Here is an 18,917-nt window from a genome sequence, read left to right as displayed (position 1 = left end):
TTCATGTATGTTATGTTATGTTATTATGTGTTAGTGGTAGGGGTGAAATAGTCCCCGGTTACCGGTTAAAAGATACCGAAGGGGAGGTTAGCTCCCGGTTACCGGTTGAAAGAGACCGAAGGGGAGGCGAGCACCCAGATATGCTAGGCGGTTACCGGTTGAAAGAGACCGAAGGGGAGGCCAGCACCCAGATATGCTAGGCGGTTACCGGTTGAAGGATACCGAAGGGGTAGGTCGGGAACCCAGATATGCCTGACAGTATGTTAGTAGTATGGTATGTGGTATGATGGGGGAACTCACTAAGCTTCGTGCTTACGGTTTACAGTTTTGGTTTCAGGTACTCGTTTTCAAAGGAAAGGAGCCGGCTCCATCGCAGCGCATCACACTATGGTTTTCCGCACATGAGATCTTTGGGATTACACTCTGATATTGTTTTATGATAACATGTTTTGATTATTTCTACTTTGGTTTTGACATGACATTATATTATGGATGTTTTCTTATACTGTTGGTTTTATAATAACTTATCTAAAAATGAAATTTTTGGCCTTAAATTTTGGGATGTTCCAAGTTGGTATCAGAGCCTTGGTTTGAGGGATTCGGGCACACTCTCGGGTGTGTCTGGACTCAAGCTAAGGACTTGGTATGAAAATTTTCAAAAAAAAAATCATTTATTAAAAAGGAGTTTGAAAAGAATTTGAAAAGAGGAAAGAACTTTGAAAAGAACAAGGTGTGTGATGCGTGCAATCAGCCGAGCTCAAGTAAGTTTTCCCCAAGATACCCATACATGTTATGATATGATTATGAGAACTGCATGCTAGATTAGGGCTAAGGATCTAGGAAGGATGCCTTATATTCCTATTGTATGTGCTTGTAGACTTGCATGCTAGTACTGATCAGTCAGTGATAGGATAGCCTGTTTAGGTTATGCCTGATTGTATGAGCCTTTGAATTGCATGTACAGATTCCTGATTAGAGGATATAATGGTTTGATTGGAATATGATGGTTAGACTTTCCATTGTCTGGATGCTGCTTGCTTTGTGCTTTGTGGGACTTTTAGTAATGTGAGCTAACTATTTCATGAATATGCTAAGTCACATGTGGAACAGGCTGGATAATCTCAAAGTGATAGATTTGAACCTATTGCGCAACTCTTGTTTGAGTCCAACAGTTATAAGGATGGGTATTTTACTCGAAGGATTATCTGATCTCTGTTGCATGTGGCTATTGTAACATCCCAATTTTCAAGGCTAAAAATTTCATTTTTAATTAAGTAATCGTGTGAAATCATTTATCAAACATTGCTAATATTATATCAATTCATAAACCATTTCGTCGTGTCTTAAAAACATATCATCGGATAATAGTAATAATCAAAGTACAATCCCAAAAAACTCAATGCGGAAAGCATGTGTGAGTGTGATGTGCCGCTACCGCGCCGACTCCTTCCCCTTGGCTGAAGAGGTACATGAAACAAAACTGGAAACTGTAAGCACGAAGCTTAGTGAGTTCCCCCATCATACCACATACCATACAAACACATAACATACATACTTCCAGGCATATCTGGGTGCCTGACCTACCCCTTCGGTCCTCTCGATCGGTGACCTTGCCTAGCATATCTGGGTGTTGGCCTACCCCTTCGGTCCTCTTGACCGGTGACCTTGCCCAGCATATCTGGGTGTTGGCTTACCCCTTCGGCCCTCTCGACCGGTCTATTACATACAGTCACGTAATCATAATCTAACATACCTGGGTACTAAACTACCCCTTCGACCCTATCGACCGGTAACTTGGGGACTATCTCCCCTACTACTATCATCATCACGTAACATCGTATGATGCTAGCACATAAAACATAACAGGTAGTAGCAAACCTAGATGAATATCACAAAGACAATCATCTAACATACAACTCCTACTGATGGGCCAGCATTGTGGCCGTAGACCCCCCCGCCACTGGAAGGTAACTCACCTCGATGTCGCGTAGTGTATGCACTGATATCGATGTGGAAATCGACTCTCCCTGACTCCTCAATCCCTACACGACAACTCTTCCAAGTTATCAACTCATACTCATACTCGCAACCCTTACAAGGGTCAACCCAAACCCAATCAATGTCCAAGTCAAATCCATGGTCAAAGTCAACTTTGGTCAAAGTCAACATCTGGTTGACTCGACTCGCCGAGTTGGCCCACCAACTCGTCGAGTCCCCATAACCACAAAATGTCATGAACCCGCTCTTACCCGTCGAGTCTAGCAAGAGCTCAACGAGTTCGCCTTCAACAACACATCAGACAATCTTCAAACGACTCGCCGAGTTCGTTCTTGAACTCGCCGAGTTCATCTTCATTCATAAGAAGATGTTTAGTCTATGACTCGCCGAGTTCCTCCTGAACTCGCCGAGTCTGTCTTCATAAGTTGGGATATTGCCTTGGACTCGCTGAGTCTGTTCATACACTCGTCGAGTCCCATGAGTTCCAGGTCCAAAAAAAACCGCTATCAGGCTGAGTGTTCCTTCCACTCAACCAAAACCATTTCCAGGAGACACTTTGGGGCAAAAAGCGTCCCGACTCGCCGAGTCACCTAAGTGACTCGCTGAGTCCCTTTTGTCCAAAACTGAACAGTCGATTTCAGTGGGACTTAATACATCCCAATCATATATCTGACCTCCTAGGGTCCCTTTTATACGTAAAGCTACGAACTTGATGTCAATGTATAGGGGTTTTGGCTCAAAAGGCTATAAAATGGGGTTTATATGATGCATGGGTCTCCCATGGCCATAAAGTTGGCACCTTTATTCCATGGGAACCCTCAATGGTTCCTGATCTGAAGCATCGCCCACATATACAAGCAAAACTGAACATAGCTTCTCAAAAGCTTAGAAAAGGTGGAGAAATAGCCCCAAAACAATATCTAGGATATAGATGGTCAAGGTTCAAGCTTTTTACCTTGAATGGACTGATAATGAAGCAAAACCTTAGGATCTACTAGCTTCCTCTCGATACCCTAAGCTCTATTCTTCTCCTTCAACTTCAAACACACACAAAAAGGCACCAAAAGAGCTCAAATCACTCAAAAATGGTTTAGGGTTTCAATCTAGGGTTTCTCTGAGTTGGGAGGGTGATGGAGGCTGGGTTGGGACAATATAAAGTGTTTAAATAGGGTGCAAACCCTAAATATTAGGGTTTTGTCCAGACAGCTCCTACTCATCGAGTCGATCTTCCGACTCGTAGAGTAGGTCACTTAAACCCCCGATCCAACAGTCGAGTCTACTCGACGAGTTGGGCCTCCAACTCGTCGAGTCCCAGAGTAAATTGTAACATTTCAATTAAATTAAATACGTACCAGGAATCGGGTGCTACAACTATATTCATGAGGTAGCTATTTGATATTACTGGGAATCTTTCAACAGCTGAGGACTGGGTGAGTTCGAGAACCTAGGAAAGCCTAGGATATGTTTCAGTGGGTTAGTAGTGAGGTTTAGTGAGACTTGGGTGCACCAGTTTGAGGAAGTGACTTGGAGGATTCAGGAGGATTGCTGAGGAAAGTATAGATAGGTGTGGAAGGTAGTATTGGGCCCGTACTACTGAAAGCACATGATCCATACTCGAATCAGTGAGAGTCTTGGAGAATCTGAGAAGCTTCGGGGAGAAGTTTGTGACCCGGTTTGGGGACAGAGGATGTTCCAGAGTTGCAGCTTGGCCATTGGCAAGTGAGCTAGCGAGCGTGACAGGGTGTCAGACCCTGAAGGATATGATTTCCAAGAAGTTGCAAATGCGAGATCGATTTGGAGCACCCTGGAAGGAGAGGTTCGTGCCAGGTGCGTATAGTAAAGGGTCCCGGGAAGAGACCCATGACTTCTGATCATCGGGTGAAAGGCCAGCAGGGCCGGAGTCAGTGCAGCACATGCGGGGAAGTGCACAAGGGAGTTTGTCGCTCCAAGGGTTTAGGCTGCTACAGGGTAGCGGGGTTGGTCATGTCAGTAGAAGGTGATCAGGATTCCTCCAGGTGTTGCAGGTAGGAAATCTTCTACTGCTACTAGATGGATGTTGGGAATATGTATCGCTTTGGAATTGTGAGTGAGTTGGGATAAGTTAGATCTCGGGTCGGTTCTCTGTTATTGTCTGGTTATCAAGGGTAGTCATATGCTAATTTGCATGCCGAAAAGTCCTTGATGAACCCACAGAGGGACGCATCTTGCGGAGTGGGTTCCGCGTGTACCGTTATCATTCCGGATATTCGTCGGGATCTGTGCGGGGTATTATTCAGAGAGTATTGGGTCAGGATTAGAGCGATAGTTCTCCAGTGAAGTCAGAGTTCAGTGGCTCTATCATTGTTTGGGTATGGTCGTTAACTGTCTATGGAAGAACTTTGGAGTTCAAGGCACTACCGTTATTAGGGAAGGACTGGTAGCATGAAGATAGTGAATTCAGTTGCGAGTGTTAGACGCATGGGTGTTCGGTCATTGGATGTTCAAGAGAATTGTATTTTCGCATGGGCTGTGTTCGGTTAGAAGTTCAGTGGTACTGCAAGATTGGAAGTGGGAACGAGGATTCGTCAGCCAGAGTGAAGATTGAGGCCTTCAATTGACAGCATGGGAGATGGATTGAGGTGCCAGACTGGACCAGATTTCCAGAGTACTCATCAAGATTTCCGAGGATGGACGATCTCAAGGTTTAACCGGTGATTAATTGCTAGCATTGGTAAGCACAGGTTGTCATCAGTGGGATATTAGAAAGCGAGAAGGATTGGGAATCCTTCAATTCTCGCGTGCCGTGAAGACTTAGTTGAATCTAAGTGGGGGAGTGACTTTTTGTAAAGTTCTCCAAAAGTGAGTTCTGGTTGCGCGAGGTGCAATCTCTTGGGCACCTTGTCAACTAGAAGGGTATTCTAGTCAATCCGGCCAAGATAGAGGCTGTGATGCAGTGGGAGATTCCGAGGTCTCCATCTGAGATTCAGAGTTTCCTGGGTCTAGCAGGTGATTACCAGAGATTTATACGGGACTTCTCCGAGATTGCGGTTCCTTTGACCCGACTGACCAAGAAGTCGATGGCCTTTCGATGGGGGCCTGAGCAGCAGACAACCTTCGAGACTCTCAGACAGTAGGTTTCGGGAACCAAGTTAGAGCTCCAATTAGGACTCAAGTTTAGTTGTGTGTTAGGTCGAGTGCGTGTTCGACCAGTTTGGAAAGTGTTGTAAGACTGCGGGGGTAGCCGTAGCATTCACTAGCGATCAGATAGTATGGAAAGTGTTGTAAGACTACGGGGGTAGCCGTAGCATTCACTAGCGATCAGATAGCATATAAAGTGTTGTAAGACTGTGGGGGTAGCCGTAACATTCACGAGGTTGACAAATAGTGTTAGCATGTTGTAAGTCTGTGGGTGTAGCTGTAGCATTCACAAGCTTATCAGATAGTGCTAGAGTGATGTAAGTCTGTGGGTGTAGCTGCAACATTCACCAGGTTGGTAGATAGTATGAGCGCATTGTTAGGACCCGGAAGGAACAATAGAACCCACCAGTCGGGTGCAGCAGTGATATGGAAATCCACGGATTGGATTTCGGAATTACCCAGATGGATTAGACCTGGTTGAGCTAGTGATAATACTATAGGAGCGCCACCACAGTTATGGGATCAGGGAAGCAATGGATCGTATAAGATTGCTTGCGATATAAGGCTACCATTGGTCAGGTAGCAATCACTTTTAGCCTTGGATTTGATGATGACAGGATTCGAAGCATGGACCCGATCGGTTAGATCAGAAGGTTGTTAGAGCCACAATGGCATGATAACTAGTGGCAACTAGTTCCAGAGAAGGATTTTATTCAGAAGTCATGTAGAGTGACTGTGTATGAGTCTTTTGGCCCCGTAGTCGGTTTGCAACCCAAAATTTCAGATGATTGCCGAACGAATTGAGACCAGGAAGGCCTCGGTAGATTTTAGAAAGCAGTCATGTAGTAGTATACCGCTTCAGGCAGATCAATGTTCAAGCAGTTTCAACATTTGGACAGTGTGTTTTATGTTGCCTATGCGCACGGAATAACTGGTTTATTGGGGAGTGACAAGTCACCCACAGCGGGATTAGCTGAGCCTTGGCCATGTGTAAGTGATTTGCAGGGATAATTGGGTCTGTGAACCTGTTTTATGGTGGGAACCTCGAGCTATCAGAAGTAGAGTAGCTTGTTGAGGGATGAACGGACTGGATTCAATGACAATGATTCAGTATGATTGGTCTGTTAGGAAGTAGACCATCCCAAGACAGCAGATTTCAGGCAGAGTATATGTGAACTTGTTGCGAGGAATTCGTTCACCTGCGGATTTTAGGGCCTTGCGAAGATTGGACACAACTACCATGAGAAGGCTAGGGTGTGCCCAGGATGGTGACCATGTTACTAGAGTGGTTAGGTGTGTAAGGAAGCATAAGGATTGATTTTCGAGGACGAAATCTAATTTAAGTGGGGGAGAGTTGTAACACCCTGTTTATTTAATAAATAAATAAACGAATAAAATAAATAATAATGACCATAAAACCCCGAGATGTATTTTATATTATTTTAATTTAGCTTTAAAGTGATAGTAAGTTGATAAGAGTGGTTGTTATCGGGACTCGAATGTATTAAAATCTGGAAATAGGGGTTAAAATGTAACTTCTGGACCAATTATGAATATAATTCTGATGTTAGGGGCTGTTTGGCAATTTCTTTGGACTTGTGTTGAAATAAATTTTAGAGTCAGGGGGCTGGAGTGTAAATTTTGGCCTTGCTTTGAAGGAAAATGTGAAGTGAGGGACTATTTGTGGCATTATAGAAAAATGCCTAAAGGCGTCGGGTATATAGGGAAGAAACCCTAACCCTATCGACCATTTTATGCAGTCGTCACCCTCAAACCTTATACCTCCCTCCAGCCGCCACCATTCACCTCTTCAATCTTCGGCGCTGCTGCTACCTCCGCTCCTCTTCTCTTCATCCTCCAGCCATCACCCTCGCTATGAACCACCTCCGGCGGCCACCTAGTCGGGTCCGAGCTCTGTTGTGACCGCCGAAGCCCAACCGCCGCCACTCCTAAACCGTCGAGGTCGATGATGGGAGCTGTTGCCGTTGTTGCGTCGCCATTTTGTCATCGAATCACCACATCATTACGTCGCCTGACGTCGTGTGTAGCCGAACACCACCGGGTGTCGTTGTCACCGCTTTTGTTGGAGAGGATGGTGCCTCTGCTGCTGTTGTTCCGCCGGCGACGGTGACCAAATGAAGCTGCCACCCTTCTCTTTCTCCTTCTTCAGCCGACAACGACAAGGATTTTCATGTCGAGACTAAGTCAGTAGGCCGCCGTGATAGATTAGCATGTCTGCCGCCTGGCCATCAGCGCCACCGTCATTGTGCTGCAGTCGGAGTTGCTGTGGACAGCAAGTGATCACCGGAGGCCGGTGAACGGATTTGTTGCTGCTGCGTGGTCGTGAGCAACTGGAAACCTTCGGGACCGGGAAGGAAATTCATCGCAGCCACTTGCTGCCGCCATACGCCACCGTCGGCCACCACAAGGTGGTTGTGTGTGTATGTGTTTAGCCTAGTGTATGTGTGTGTGCGGTTTGGTTATTTCGTTGTAATTTTGTATTAATCAGAATAGTGAAGAAAATCCGTCACCACCACCGTTAGGTGGTCGCTGCCGCCACCGGCCGCCGTGTCGGGTGGCGGTGTGCTTGCCTCGTTGAGTTTGATTCGTTTGGGGTGCTTGAAACCCTAATGGGCCCAAAGAAGCCTAATGGGCTTACTGAAAACCCTAATGGACTTAATGATATTCTAGTGGGTCTAATAGGCCCAATAAAGCCCTAATTGACCTAAAAGCCCAACAAATTGATAAATGGGCTAGTATTTGGGTTGGGAACCCTAATTAGGGTTCAGAAGACCCTAATGCCAATAAAACCCTAATTTTGAAAAATTATCGGGACACACACGAGAATTATTTAATAACTCGAAATATTAAATAATAATCATTGACAAAAAATTAATCTAAGCAATATTGGACTTAATGGATTAAGTCCTTAGTGGATTAAGTCCTTAATGGGTTAAATCCTTAATGGGTTAAGTAGGAAACTTAACCCTAATCATCATTTTATGTGAAACCCTAATTTCACTTGGGCCTTAAGTTGGGCCTTTCTATTGGGCTTTGATGATTGGGATAATAATGGGCCAACCAAGAACAAGTAAATGGGCTAAATAATTTAATGGGCCTAGGGTAAGGCCCATGTAAGGGGTTTGGGCCCAATTTGGAAAGTCGGGTCATCGATGGGCCATAGTTTGGGCCTTAATGATCATATGATATTAGGCCATTAGAATGTCAAATGTCAGACTGGAATAAATGGTTGGGCCTTATGGTAAGCCCTTGTAAAGGTTTGGGTCCAATTTGGAAAATTGGGCCATATGTTGGGCCTTGAGCCATAGTTGGACTTTTGGGCCTTTGGTTTGGGCCTTGGGCTTTAATCAAGCCAAGTTAGGGGTAGAGTAGTCTTTTACCCCCAAGCATGGAATTATGGTTATGTATTGGAACTAAATTATTAATAGGGTGTTATTTTGACGTTGACAGTTCGGGAACCTGTCATCCAGCAGCTGGGGTTGTGTCTACGGGACTTCAACAGTGTGAGGTGAGTTACCTTCCAGTAGAAGTGGGTTTAAGGCCACAATGCCGGCCCACTAGTAGGAGTTGTATGATAGATGATTGTCTTTGTGATAATCATCTAGGTTTGCTACTACCTGATATGTTTTATGTGTTAGCATGATATGATGTTATGTGATAGTGGTAGTAGGGGGAATAGTCCCCGGTTACCGGTCAATAGGGTCGAAGGGGTAGTTTAGTACCCAACTATGCTAGACAGATTATGATACATGTGATATGATATTATGTGGTAGTAGTAGGGGTGAAATAGTCTCCGGATACCGGTTGAAAGATACCGAAGGGGTAGGTCGGGCACCCAGATATGCCTGACAATATATTCATGTATGTTATGATATGTTATTATGTGTTAGTGGTAGGGGTGAAATAGTCCCCGGTTACCGGTTGAAAGATACCGAAGGGGAGGTTAGCTCCCGATTACCGGTTGAAAGATATCGAAGGGGAGGTTAGCTCCCGATTACCGGTTGAAAGATACCGAAGGGAGAGGCCAGCACCCAGATATGCTAGGCGGTTACCGGTTGAAAGATACCGAAGGGGTAGGTCGGGCACCCAGATATGCCTGAAAGTATGTTAGTAGTATGGTATGTGATATGATGGGGGAACTCACTAAGCTTCGTGCTTACAGTTTACAGTTTTGGTTTCAGGTACTCGTTTTCAAAGGAAAGGAGCCGGCTCGATCGCATCGCATCATACTATGGTTTTCCGTACATGAGATCTTTGGGATTACACTCTGATATTGTTTTATGATAACATGTTTTGATTATTTCTACTTTGGTTTTGACATGACATGATATTATGGATTTTTTCTTATACTGTTGGTTTTATAATAACTTATCTAAAAATGAAATTTTTGGTCTTAAATTTTGGGATGTTACATTTTGACTGGAACCATAGAAACTCAGCTATTTAAGGGACCCCATGGCTTCAGTTTCGGCTACACCAAGAAACCCTAAGGTTACTATAGCTGAAATTCAGCCTCTCTCCTTCTCTCTTCTAGATCATCCTCTTGCTTGTGGTGTTTGTGAGCCATTAGAGGTGTTATACTTGTGACACTAACTTTTTGAAGATCGAAGATTCTTGCAACTATTGAAAGGTATCATCTAAACTTGTTTTGTTATAGATCTCGATTTCAATGTATGCTAGATTAGGGTATTCAAGTATTTGATGAATTGCATGTACAATAGAGAACCCCAGATCCAAGCTTTAGGGTTTTGCATGAGCACATATGATTGTTCTTTTGTATAAAACCCATCAGTGGTATCAGAGCCTTGATTGATTTCTGTTGCATTTGATGTTTTGTATGTCATTCATGCTTGAAAAATCATTTTTTTGGTGTTCTGCCTGGCAGACACTTCGAGTCCCAAAGTGGGCTCGCCGAGTCAGATGAACTCGACGAGTCCATAAGGGGACTCGGCGAGTCGGGCTGTCAGACAGAGGGATTTTCGGGATTTTATGCCTATTTTGTTGTGGGATAATTACCAAAACGTTTTTAGTTGATAAAATACGAATTTTATTGATATTGTGTGATTATCCTTACCAAAATATAAGATAATTTCAAAATAATTAAACAATTATTTCCTTATATGATAAATGTTAATTGTTTGAATTATTTGATCAATTATCTTGCATGAAATTGGATTAGGTCAAAATTAGATAATCACCAAAATTAATTGTTTAATTATTTATTTGAATTTTGATCTAGTTAGTTTTGAAATGATTCAGAACTTTCTCTCAAGTTTTGGAATTTAATTTTTGGATTAAAAGTTTAATTTTGAAATAATTAAATTCCAAACCCTAGAATTTTAGAAGTTTAAAATTCACCCTATACTATTATAATATTATAAGAATAAATATTATATATGTATAACATAAATGTTAGTCTTACCGTTAGTAGGCCTCATTCACGAAGCCGCTCTATAAGGGGGGTATAAGGTTATGACCTATAAAATGGCCGTTTAATGGGTGTCCACTCTCACTCACCGCTTCCTTGATTGGTGGATGGTCGTTAGCCGAACGGGTAGGATAGGGCAACCATTTCCTCATTAAAAGTATAATGATTTATAAAGTAACTAAATGTTTTTACAAAATTCCCAATTTTGGTTACTTTAGGCAAAATGTGAATTTAATGCTATTCCATGAAATTACACTTTGTACCCTTGCTAAGACGTTAGTGGAGCGTGTGTGGTTAACCGTCACACTAATTTGGCTCTAAGCAAATGTGGCAAAGGGTGACTCGATGTTTGTCATAGATCGATGGAGCGTGTATGGTTAACCGACACATCGATTAGGTGACTGTAACATTGGGGGCATCATGTATATTTGCATGGTTATTTACACCCTGTTTGTGATCCTCAGTATCCCAGTCACAAACTTGAGGGGCATATTGCGATTTAAACATGCCATTGAAAAGTTCAATGAATCTCAAAAGATCTAGGAGTTTTCAATACATTTAAAACTTAACTCTCTTTTGTTTTTCATGGTGGAAATTAGTGAATCGTCATTCACTTACCTTCAAATTATTTGTTGTTTAGATTACGACATCCCTCTTCTAAATAGCAAATAATGTTGTTGGATCCTAGCACTAATTTCTCATTTGGGTGTTTAATTGGGGATTCTTATCTAATCAAACTCTGTCTCTTTTCTTTTTCAGATGTCGAACTCAAACAACAACGCTTCAAGCTCAAACGCCTCCAACTCATTCTCACTCATTAATTTGTGTGGGAGGGTGATCTTCGATGGAAACAATTTTAACGATTGGATCCGCAACATAAGGATGGTCACCCGCTACGAGGACAAGGAGTATGTCCTCGACAAGGAGCTGAAAGAGGTGGACATGAACACTGCTACTTCCGAGGAGATCGCTGCCTTCGAGGCCTATGAGCGTGATGCCACAAAAGTCCATTGCATCATGCTAGCGACCATGATTGTTGAACTCCAAAAGTCCTACGATGACTTTTATCCCTACGAAATGCATCAGGACTTGGTTGAAAGGTATCACCAAAGTGCAAGGCAGGAGAGGTATGAGATCATCACTTCGATGATCACGACCAAATTGTCAGCAAAGGGGATTGTGAGGTGTTTTTGTGTTGGTTCCTAGAAGCGTTGATCACCAGGAAATCGATTTCCTATAGAAGGTAAAACCACCGGTCCATAGGCTATGAGTTATAGAAAACGACTAGTGATTTTTTTTGGGTACAATGACAAAGATAATTTGAACATCATGTTTGTAATATGACCTACAAACACATAATTTATTTGGTTTATGTATTTATTAGTTGTTTGTTGATTTTAATTGTATTTTATATTTTATAAAACAAAAAGTTATACATTTTATGAAAACAAAACTTATACATTATATTTTTTTATTTATAAAACCAAAACTAAACGAAAAGCCATATGTTACACGCAAAAAAAAAAGTCAAATGTATTCCAGAATTCCGAAAACCTCTCCGGAACAACGTGTTCCGAAAAATGTGGTTACTTTACAAAAAAAAAAAATTGGTCATTTTTGTCAAAAAAAACCATTTATAATGGTTAGATTACTCAATTTTTTTTATCCACACTCTTAATTAGATGTATTACTCCTAATTTTATATTATTTAAGTCATCCCTAACCAGGTGTTTCTCGCGATCGCTCACCAAAAAATAAAAAAAAAGAAAAATTAATGCATTATGGTGATTTAGGCCGTATGTCATTAAAAAACAAATTTAATAAAATATAAAAATCGAAAACTTATTTTCTCTAAATAATTTAATCTTATTTGTCTGTAACCCTTTTTGATTTCCTTGTTTTTTGGTATCCAAATTCCGGTTTTAATGTTTCTAATATTTTCCAACATAATAGAAATTAACACTCTGAATCTGAACGATCAAGAACTAACTTCTTAATGGGATCATTAAGAGGACAAACAAACATCCCCGTCTAACTGCCCCTGCTAAATCATGATTGAATGTCTCATTTTCCTCTTTCTTCTTTCTCGTATTTGACACCATTCGTCTGATCATGGCTAAGACTCACTAACATTCTCTTTGCCAGCAGGCTCACACTTGCTTGTTTCGGGCTTGCTGGCTTATAATCCAGATTGATCTATTCAGATTGAGGAAACACCGAGTTCAGGTATTCCAAATGGAGAAACTCTGAGATTTCTCACTATTCGTATGAAAATGGGGAAACAATATTTCTAAGACTCAAATCCTTATTTTTTATGCAACGGACTCCCCGAATGGACTTATAACAACAATACCAACCAGAACTTCTGATGAGACCTATCAATCGTACTATCACTCTCTGCTATTAGAGAGACTTTTCACCCACATGCGGCTCATCCTTCTCTAATACGTGCTATAGACAAGCTAAAATAAGGGTCCACCGGTGGTATGAATTTTTTAACAAAAAAATTTGTAGGATAAGAGAAAAATTAATTTTTTAATATAAAAATTAGATTAGATTGGGTTAAGTATCAAAGCTAAAATGGAGAACATGAATACTTGATGCCATGTACATGGAGTTTGAAAATACGTGACATTTTTTGAGAGAAAGTTGTGAACGTGGAAAAATGGTTTCAATCCAAGATTTGTGAGGCCATAAAATATTTCCCATTTTTGGAATCGCAAAGACGAGGGAAAATTCAAATCCAAACTTTTTCAATATTTTCAATTTCCCCAATTCCAAAAATTTCAAATGCACTGTTCATCGCACCAAAAGTTGCCGGGTATTAATATAATATATTCTCCATCATCGTCTTCGACATTATCATCATCATCATCATCAAGCATATACCTACTGATCTTACTCCCATATACCTAATCAATCTCCCTCCCTCCTTCCCTCCCTCTATCCCACCCATGGCGCATGATAGCGACCTTCCCTGCGACGGAGACGGCCGCTGCATGATCTGCAAAATCAACCCACCGGAAGAAGAGAAGATTACCTGCAAGACCTGCGTCACTCCCTGGCATCTTGATTGTCTTTCTGCTCGTCCCCAAACCCTAGCCGATGCTGCACAATGGGAGTGTCCCGACTGTTCAAATCTCATTACTTCTCCGCCTCCCTCTAACGTCACATCGGGATCTGAACCGTCCGGTGCGCTTGTTGCGGCCATTCGAGCCATTGAGTCTGATGTTTCACTCTCCGACCAAGAGAAGGCCAAAAGACGCCAGCAACTGTTGAGTGGAGGAGGTTCCGACGATGGCGATAAACCGGCCGATGACAAAATAGAGGCCGCCGGCGCCGGTGGTACCGATGTTCTAAAGATTCTCAGCAGTAGCTTTAACTGCTCCTTTTGCATGCAGCTGCCGGAGCGACCAGTCACGGTAATGTTTCTTAGAGCTATTTGTTTAAAAGTGATTAACATAGGTTTAGATCCATTGCTCTGTTCTTTTAATCGTTTATAAACTTTGTTGATTAAACCACCAAAAGAAGTTTCAATGGTTTCGTTATGGAAAATATCTTAACAAGTTAATTTCATTGAGTAGCACTATTTAAAGTTTATCTGTTCATGTTACAGACACCCTGTGGTCACAACTTTTGTTTGAAGTGCTTCGAGAAATGGGTTGGCCAGGGGAAACGAACATGTGTCGTTTGTAGAACTTCGATTCCTCCTAAAATGGCGAGTCAGCCTCGAATCAACTCATCCCTTGTTATAGCAATCAGGATGGCGAGGATGACAAAGTCAAATGCTGCTTCAGGTCCACCTAAAGCCTACTTTTCTGTTCTGAATCAGAACAAACCAGACAAAGCGTACACCACTGAGAGGGCGAAGAAGACAGGGAAGGCTAATGCATGCAGTGGAAAGATATTCGTGACAGTTCCTCCAGATCATTTTGGACCCATTACTGCTGCGAATGACCCAGAGAGAGGAATGGGCGTTCTTGTTGGTGAAACTTGGGAGGATCGTATGGAATGTAGACAATGGGGGGCTCATCTTCCTCATGTTGCTGGGATTTGTGGTCAGTCTGAATATGGTGCACAATCGGTGGCACTATCTGGAGGATATGAAGATGATGAAGATCATGGAGAGTGGTTCCTATACACAGGAAGGTATGCAATGTTTTGTGTGGCTTTTTTTGTTTCTTGATGTGATTTTTGTTGGCAGTAAATGGGCTTTGATACCAAAACCAGTATCATCTTTTTGGAAGTTTTGACTTCATGTTGCATAATTCTATTGCACCAATGAGTAGCATTGTGTGTTTGATGGTGACAAATTCTAATCTATCTTTCCTTGTTTCTTATGGACAGTGGTGGAAGAGACTTGAGTGGGAACAAAAGGACAAACAAGACTCAATCATTTGATCAGAAGTTTGATAAATCAAATGAAGCCTTACGAGTTAGCTGCAAAAAGGGCTACCCTGTACGTGTTGTAAGGTATGTTCTTATCTAACTATGAATCTTGCTACCGTATTCCTATCTGTGTAGATTCAAAATATTATCAGTGTCTTACTATAATGTTTATTAAATGAACAGGTCACACAAGGAAAAACGTTCTTCTTATGCACCTGAGAAAGGGGTGAGATATGATGGAGTATACAGGATTGAAAAATGCTGGAGGAAACCTGGAATTCAAGTAAGATTTTGAACACCTCACAATTGTTTGATATTATATGTTCTTTCTTTTTCTAAAATGGTGTTTAACATTTACTTTATAACAGGGATACAAGGTATGCAGGTATCTTTTTGTTCGCTGTGATAATGATCCTGCTCCATGGACAAGGTTTGTGATTGATCTCATGATTTCAATGGTTATATGAAGTTTCTAAATGGGTTTTATTAAAGTTATTTACTTTTGATTATAAATTTGCAGTGATGAAATTGGTGATCGTCCAAGGCCTTTACCTGTCATCAAGGAGCTCAAGGAAGCAACAGATATAACAGATAGGAAGGGTTCTCCTTCCTGGGATTATGATGTGAGATAATCTTGTTCTTATGTCTTTTATAGCGATGATCTTATTACAATTCAAAGATTTTGATAAACCCTGATATTTGCAGGAGGAAAAAGCTTCTTGGCTATGGAAAATTCCTCCACCTGGAAGCAGAAAGCATGCTGACACTGGTGATATGGAGGTTGGCAAAGTTCCAAGAACTGTCAGGCGTAAAACACATATGATGTCTGTGAGTGAAAGACTCCTGAAAGGTCAGTTTTTAACTATTTGATACTTTTATAAAAAGTAAAAACCATTTTTGTTTATCTGATGAGCTAAGTATATCTTGTACTACAGAGTTTTGCTGTCTTATTTGTCACAACGTGATGAATTTTCCTCTTACAACACCATGTGCACATAATTTCTGTAAGTCATGTTTGGAGAATGCTTTTTCTGGTCAAACTTTTATAAAGGAGAGGACATGTGAAGGAAGGCGAACACTTAGGGCACAGAAGAATGTCATGAAATGCCCATCTTGCACTAATGACATCTCTGAATACCTCCAGAATCCACAGGTATTATTATTTTTCCCCATACAAAGTAGTAATGGTTATAATCTGTGATGAATCTAAATAAGCATGTTCATTTATTGTTTTGACAGGTGAATAGAGAATTGATGAGTGTGATTGAATCACTTCAGAGGCAGACGAAAGAAGCAGAGGAAAGTGCAGGTTCTGGAGAAGAAAATGAGAAGTGTGATGTTATGGAAGAAGATAAAGATAAGGAAGTAAAGGATATGAATCTTGAGGTTGATGAGAAAGTTGAAGAGTCAAAGGCTGATGTGAAAGATGAGGTGATGGAGGCAGGTGATGTAGGGAAAATTGTATCTGATGATTCAGATGTTAAGGAAAATGATAATAAGGAAGCCATTGAAAAGGCTTCACCAAAAGGTAAAGCTAAGGAAGCCATTGAAAAAGCTTCACCTAAAAGTAAAGCTAACAAGAAAAGGAAAGCAGCAGGTGTTACTGATAACACACCTAAGAAGAAGCTACATGAGGAGGAGTCTGCAAGTGTGAAGCCAGAGTTGACTGAAACAAAAGATCCAAAGGTTGATGAAGAAGGAAAGGGAGGCAACAAGACTCCAAAGAAGAAGAAAAATGGTGGTGGAAAATTTGCAGCATCACCATCACCTTCAAGTCCAGGAGCCAATACCAGAAGCAAGAAGGCAGTGGCTTAGCAGGAGGAATAGGAGGGTAATAATGTCTTTTTCATGGTTCATTTAGCATGTCTGATTCTTTTTTATTTTAACAAGATTGTGGATTGATATGGGCAATTTTTGGAAAGTAATGCCATTTTCAAGTCTGGTACTGGTAGTAGTCTTATTTTGGTAACAGTCATGAAACTTATATGACTATATATTGGTTTATATAATCTACCTACTATTTTGGTGTCATATTTACTGGTTTATGAACTTCTTCTATCTATAGCTCAAAATTTGTTACAGGATTATGTTTATTATTACAGTATATTTGTAATGAATGTGAGGATGGATGTACATTGATGATTCTTAGGACTTCTGTTGTTGCTCAAGTTTCTTTACCAAAGCTGCCTTTTCTTCCTCAGGCAGAGCATCGAACAAAAACACAGATTTGTCTCCAATGTCATCCTGGAAATACATATAAGGGTTAATCAGAAATATGTGTGTTTTTAGTTACAAATTTTCAATTCGACAGAATGTGAAATGAAATCTACCTTAATAGGCTGAGTGAACTTTCTTGCTGCAAATATAACAAAAAGTGCCATCCAAACGCCAAGGAGACTGACCTTAACACCATCATCCATTAAACCACTCTGATCCAGAAAAAAACAAAGAAAGACGATGATAAATGGAGTGAAAGTGAAGTAATAATCATCAATGAAAATGGTTTCAGAAGAATTGTACCAGGTGTCCGAGAAGAACCGAGGGAATGATGAATGTTAGAATACCAGCTTCCAATTTCCCATAGCAAAGTCCTGTTTTTGATTGTTTAATCAGTCGAATAAGAATTCAAACAATCTGTTTTGTTTTCACTTTTCATAAAAAAAGATTGATCACCTTCTTTAAATACAAGACCAGTTAGGGCTGCAAATAGTGGACCAACGAACCAGACTGCAGAAGGGTTGTCGATGACATATCGTATCAAACTTCCATCTGCAGGTTGAGCGAGGCATATTTTTGCTGCAAATGATCCGACAACACCAAGAGCCCATAGCGCTTGAAGAGTTCTCTTAATCTCAGTTACATAAATATGAATCAAAACCAGTGATAACCCTAATCCAGTAGCTCCGATTGCGTACAGAATATCGATATTTTGCTTCAAGAAATCAGTGACGAAGAAATCGTCAGGCAGGAAAGCAGTTGATGATGCAAGAACAAAGGATGTTGCAGCTGTAACTAATCCGGACCTGTATGAAATGACCTGCAACACCAACACCATACAGCAACTGAATGAATGAAAATGATGATATGCATATGGTAGTATTAAGATTGAATGTGTGAATAAGTCACCTCACGGATATCGGAGGAATCAACGGACCAGGGGCCGTAAATTCCTTGATAGACTCTTGGAGTTGGAGGTTCCAATAAACCGTCGTCTCCGGCAGCTTGGCACTTGACCTCTCTGTGTCTATGGAGTTGGAGTTGTGTTGAAACCCTAAAAAGATGGGTGGTGGTGGTGGTGGTGGTGTTGGTGTGAGTAGAAGTGAGTTTCATGTAGCCATAAGAGGAGGGGAGTTTGGTATCGGAGAAAAGAAGAGCAGGAGGTGATGAAGTTGCAGTAACCATAGCCATAGCCACAAGGATGCTCATTGCTGGTTGTTGGTTTATTAGGTTGGGAGGTCACGGTTATCGACACCTGCACACCTACAAAACCGTATCAAATTATGCCAAAACTATATCTTTCTTGCAAGTCTTTGCTTGGTTTGTATAAGTTATTATTATTATTATTATTTTGGGTAAATGGCACAAAAAAACATTTTCTTTACACAGAAATTCGATTTTGATACCGTGTTTTTTTTTTGTGTCAATTTTAACATTGTGTTTTCAAATTTATTACATTTCTGACTACTTGACCGGTTAACCAGGTTACATGCTGACGTGGCATGATGACTTGTCAGTTTTGATGACGTGACATGCTAACATGATATGCTGACGTGTCAAAATTGATTTTTTTTTTCCACAAAAAACACTAAGTTTTCACTTTTTTTCGATTTTGACACTAAGTTTAATTTTTTATTTCAATTTTGACACTATGTTTTTTTGTTCCAATCGAACACCATTTATCAAATTTTGTTCAATTTTGTCTATTTTTACATTTGAAACCGTATAAATATATTTTTTTATTACA

At 41.0% G+C, this 18,917-nt stretch overlaps 2 protein-coding genes across 2 annotated transcripts; one reads left to right on the top strand and one right to left on the bottom strand.

Moving 5' to 3' along the window:
• The first annotated feature begins 13,419 nt into the window (after positions 1-13,419).
• On the top strand, positions 13,420-16,984 carry LOC145165890 (E3 ubiquitin-protein ligase ORTHRUS 2-like). The gene is made up of 9 exons (XM_079084807.1): positions 13,420-13,986; positions 14,181-14,713; positions 14,912-15,037; positions 15,137-15,236; positions 15,322-15,383; positions 15,474-15,576; positions 15,659-15,803; positions 15,889-16,106; positions 16,193-16,984. Exons 1-9 carry the CDS (start codon positions 13,519-13,521, stop codon positions 16,766-16,768), a joined length of 2,331 nt encoding a protein of 776 aa, XP_078940933.1. The 5' UTR covers positions 13,420-13,518; the 3' UTR covers positions 16,769-16,984.
• A 2-nt stretch (positions 16,985-16,986) lies between these two features.
• On the bottom strand, positions 16,987-18,469 carry LOC145165891 (integral membrane family protein). Its single transcript, XM_079084808.1, has 5 exons — positions 18,080-18,469; positions 17,627-17,990; positions 17,474-17,544; positions 17,284-17,382; positions 16,987-17,197 (listed from the first exon to the last, which is right to left on the bottom strand). Exons 1-5 carry the CDS (start codon positions 18,377-18,379, stop codon positions 17,099-17,101), a joined length of 933 nt encoding a protein of 310 aa, XP_078940934.1. The 5' UTR covers positions 18,380-18,469; the 3' UTR covers positions 16,987-17,098.
• Between the last annotated feature and the right edge of the window lie 448 nt (positions 18,470-18,917).

This window comes from Lactuca virosa, chromosome 3, assembly GCF_052849685.1.
Source record: "Lactuca virosa cultivar CGN04683 chromosome 3, Lactuca_virosa_CGN04683_v6, whole genome shotgun sequence".
Lineage (NCBI taxonomy): Eukaryota > Viridiplantae > Streptophyta > Magnoliopsida > Asterales > Asteraceae > Lactuca > Lactuca virosa.
Note: the sequence above shows the minus strand (reverse complement) of the source record. Positions and strands in the feature narration are given on the sequence as shown.

Coding starts and splice junctions, on each gene's coding strand:
- LOC145165890 (XM_079084807.1), top strand. CDS start 13,519: ATGGCGCATGATAGCGACCTTCCCTGCGACGGAGACGGCCGCTGCATG. Junction 15,577..15,658: donor CTCCTTCCTGGGATTATGAT/GTGAGATAATCT, acceptor TGATATTTGCAG/GAGGAAAAAGCTTCTTGGCT. Junction 16,107..16,192: donor AATACCTCCAGAATCCACAG/GTATTATTATTT, acceptor TTGTTTTGACAG/GTGAATAGAGAATTGATGAG.
- LOC145165891 (XM_079084808.1), bottom strand. CDS start 18,379: ATGAGCATCCTTGTGGCTATGGCTATGGTTACTGCAACTTCATCACCT. Junction 17,991..18,079: donor ATTCCTCCGATATCCGTGAG/GTGACTTATTCA, acceptor TTGGTGTTGCAG/GTCATTTCATACAGGTCCGG. Junction 17,198..17,283: donor AGTTCACTCAGCCTATTAAG/GTAGATTTCATT, acceptor ATGTATTTCCAG/GATGACATTGGAGACAAATC.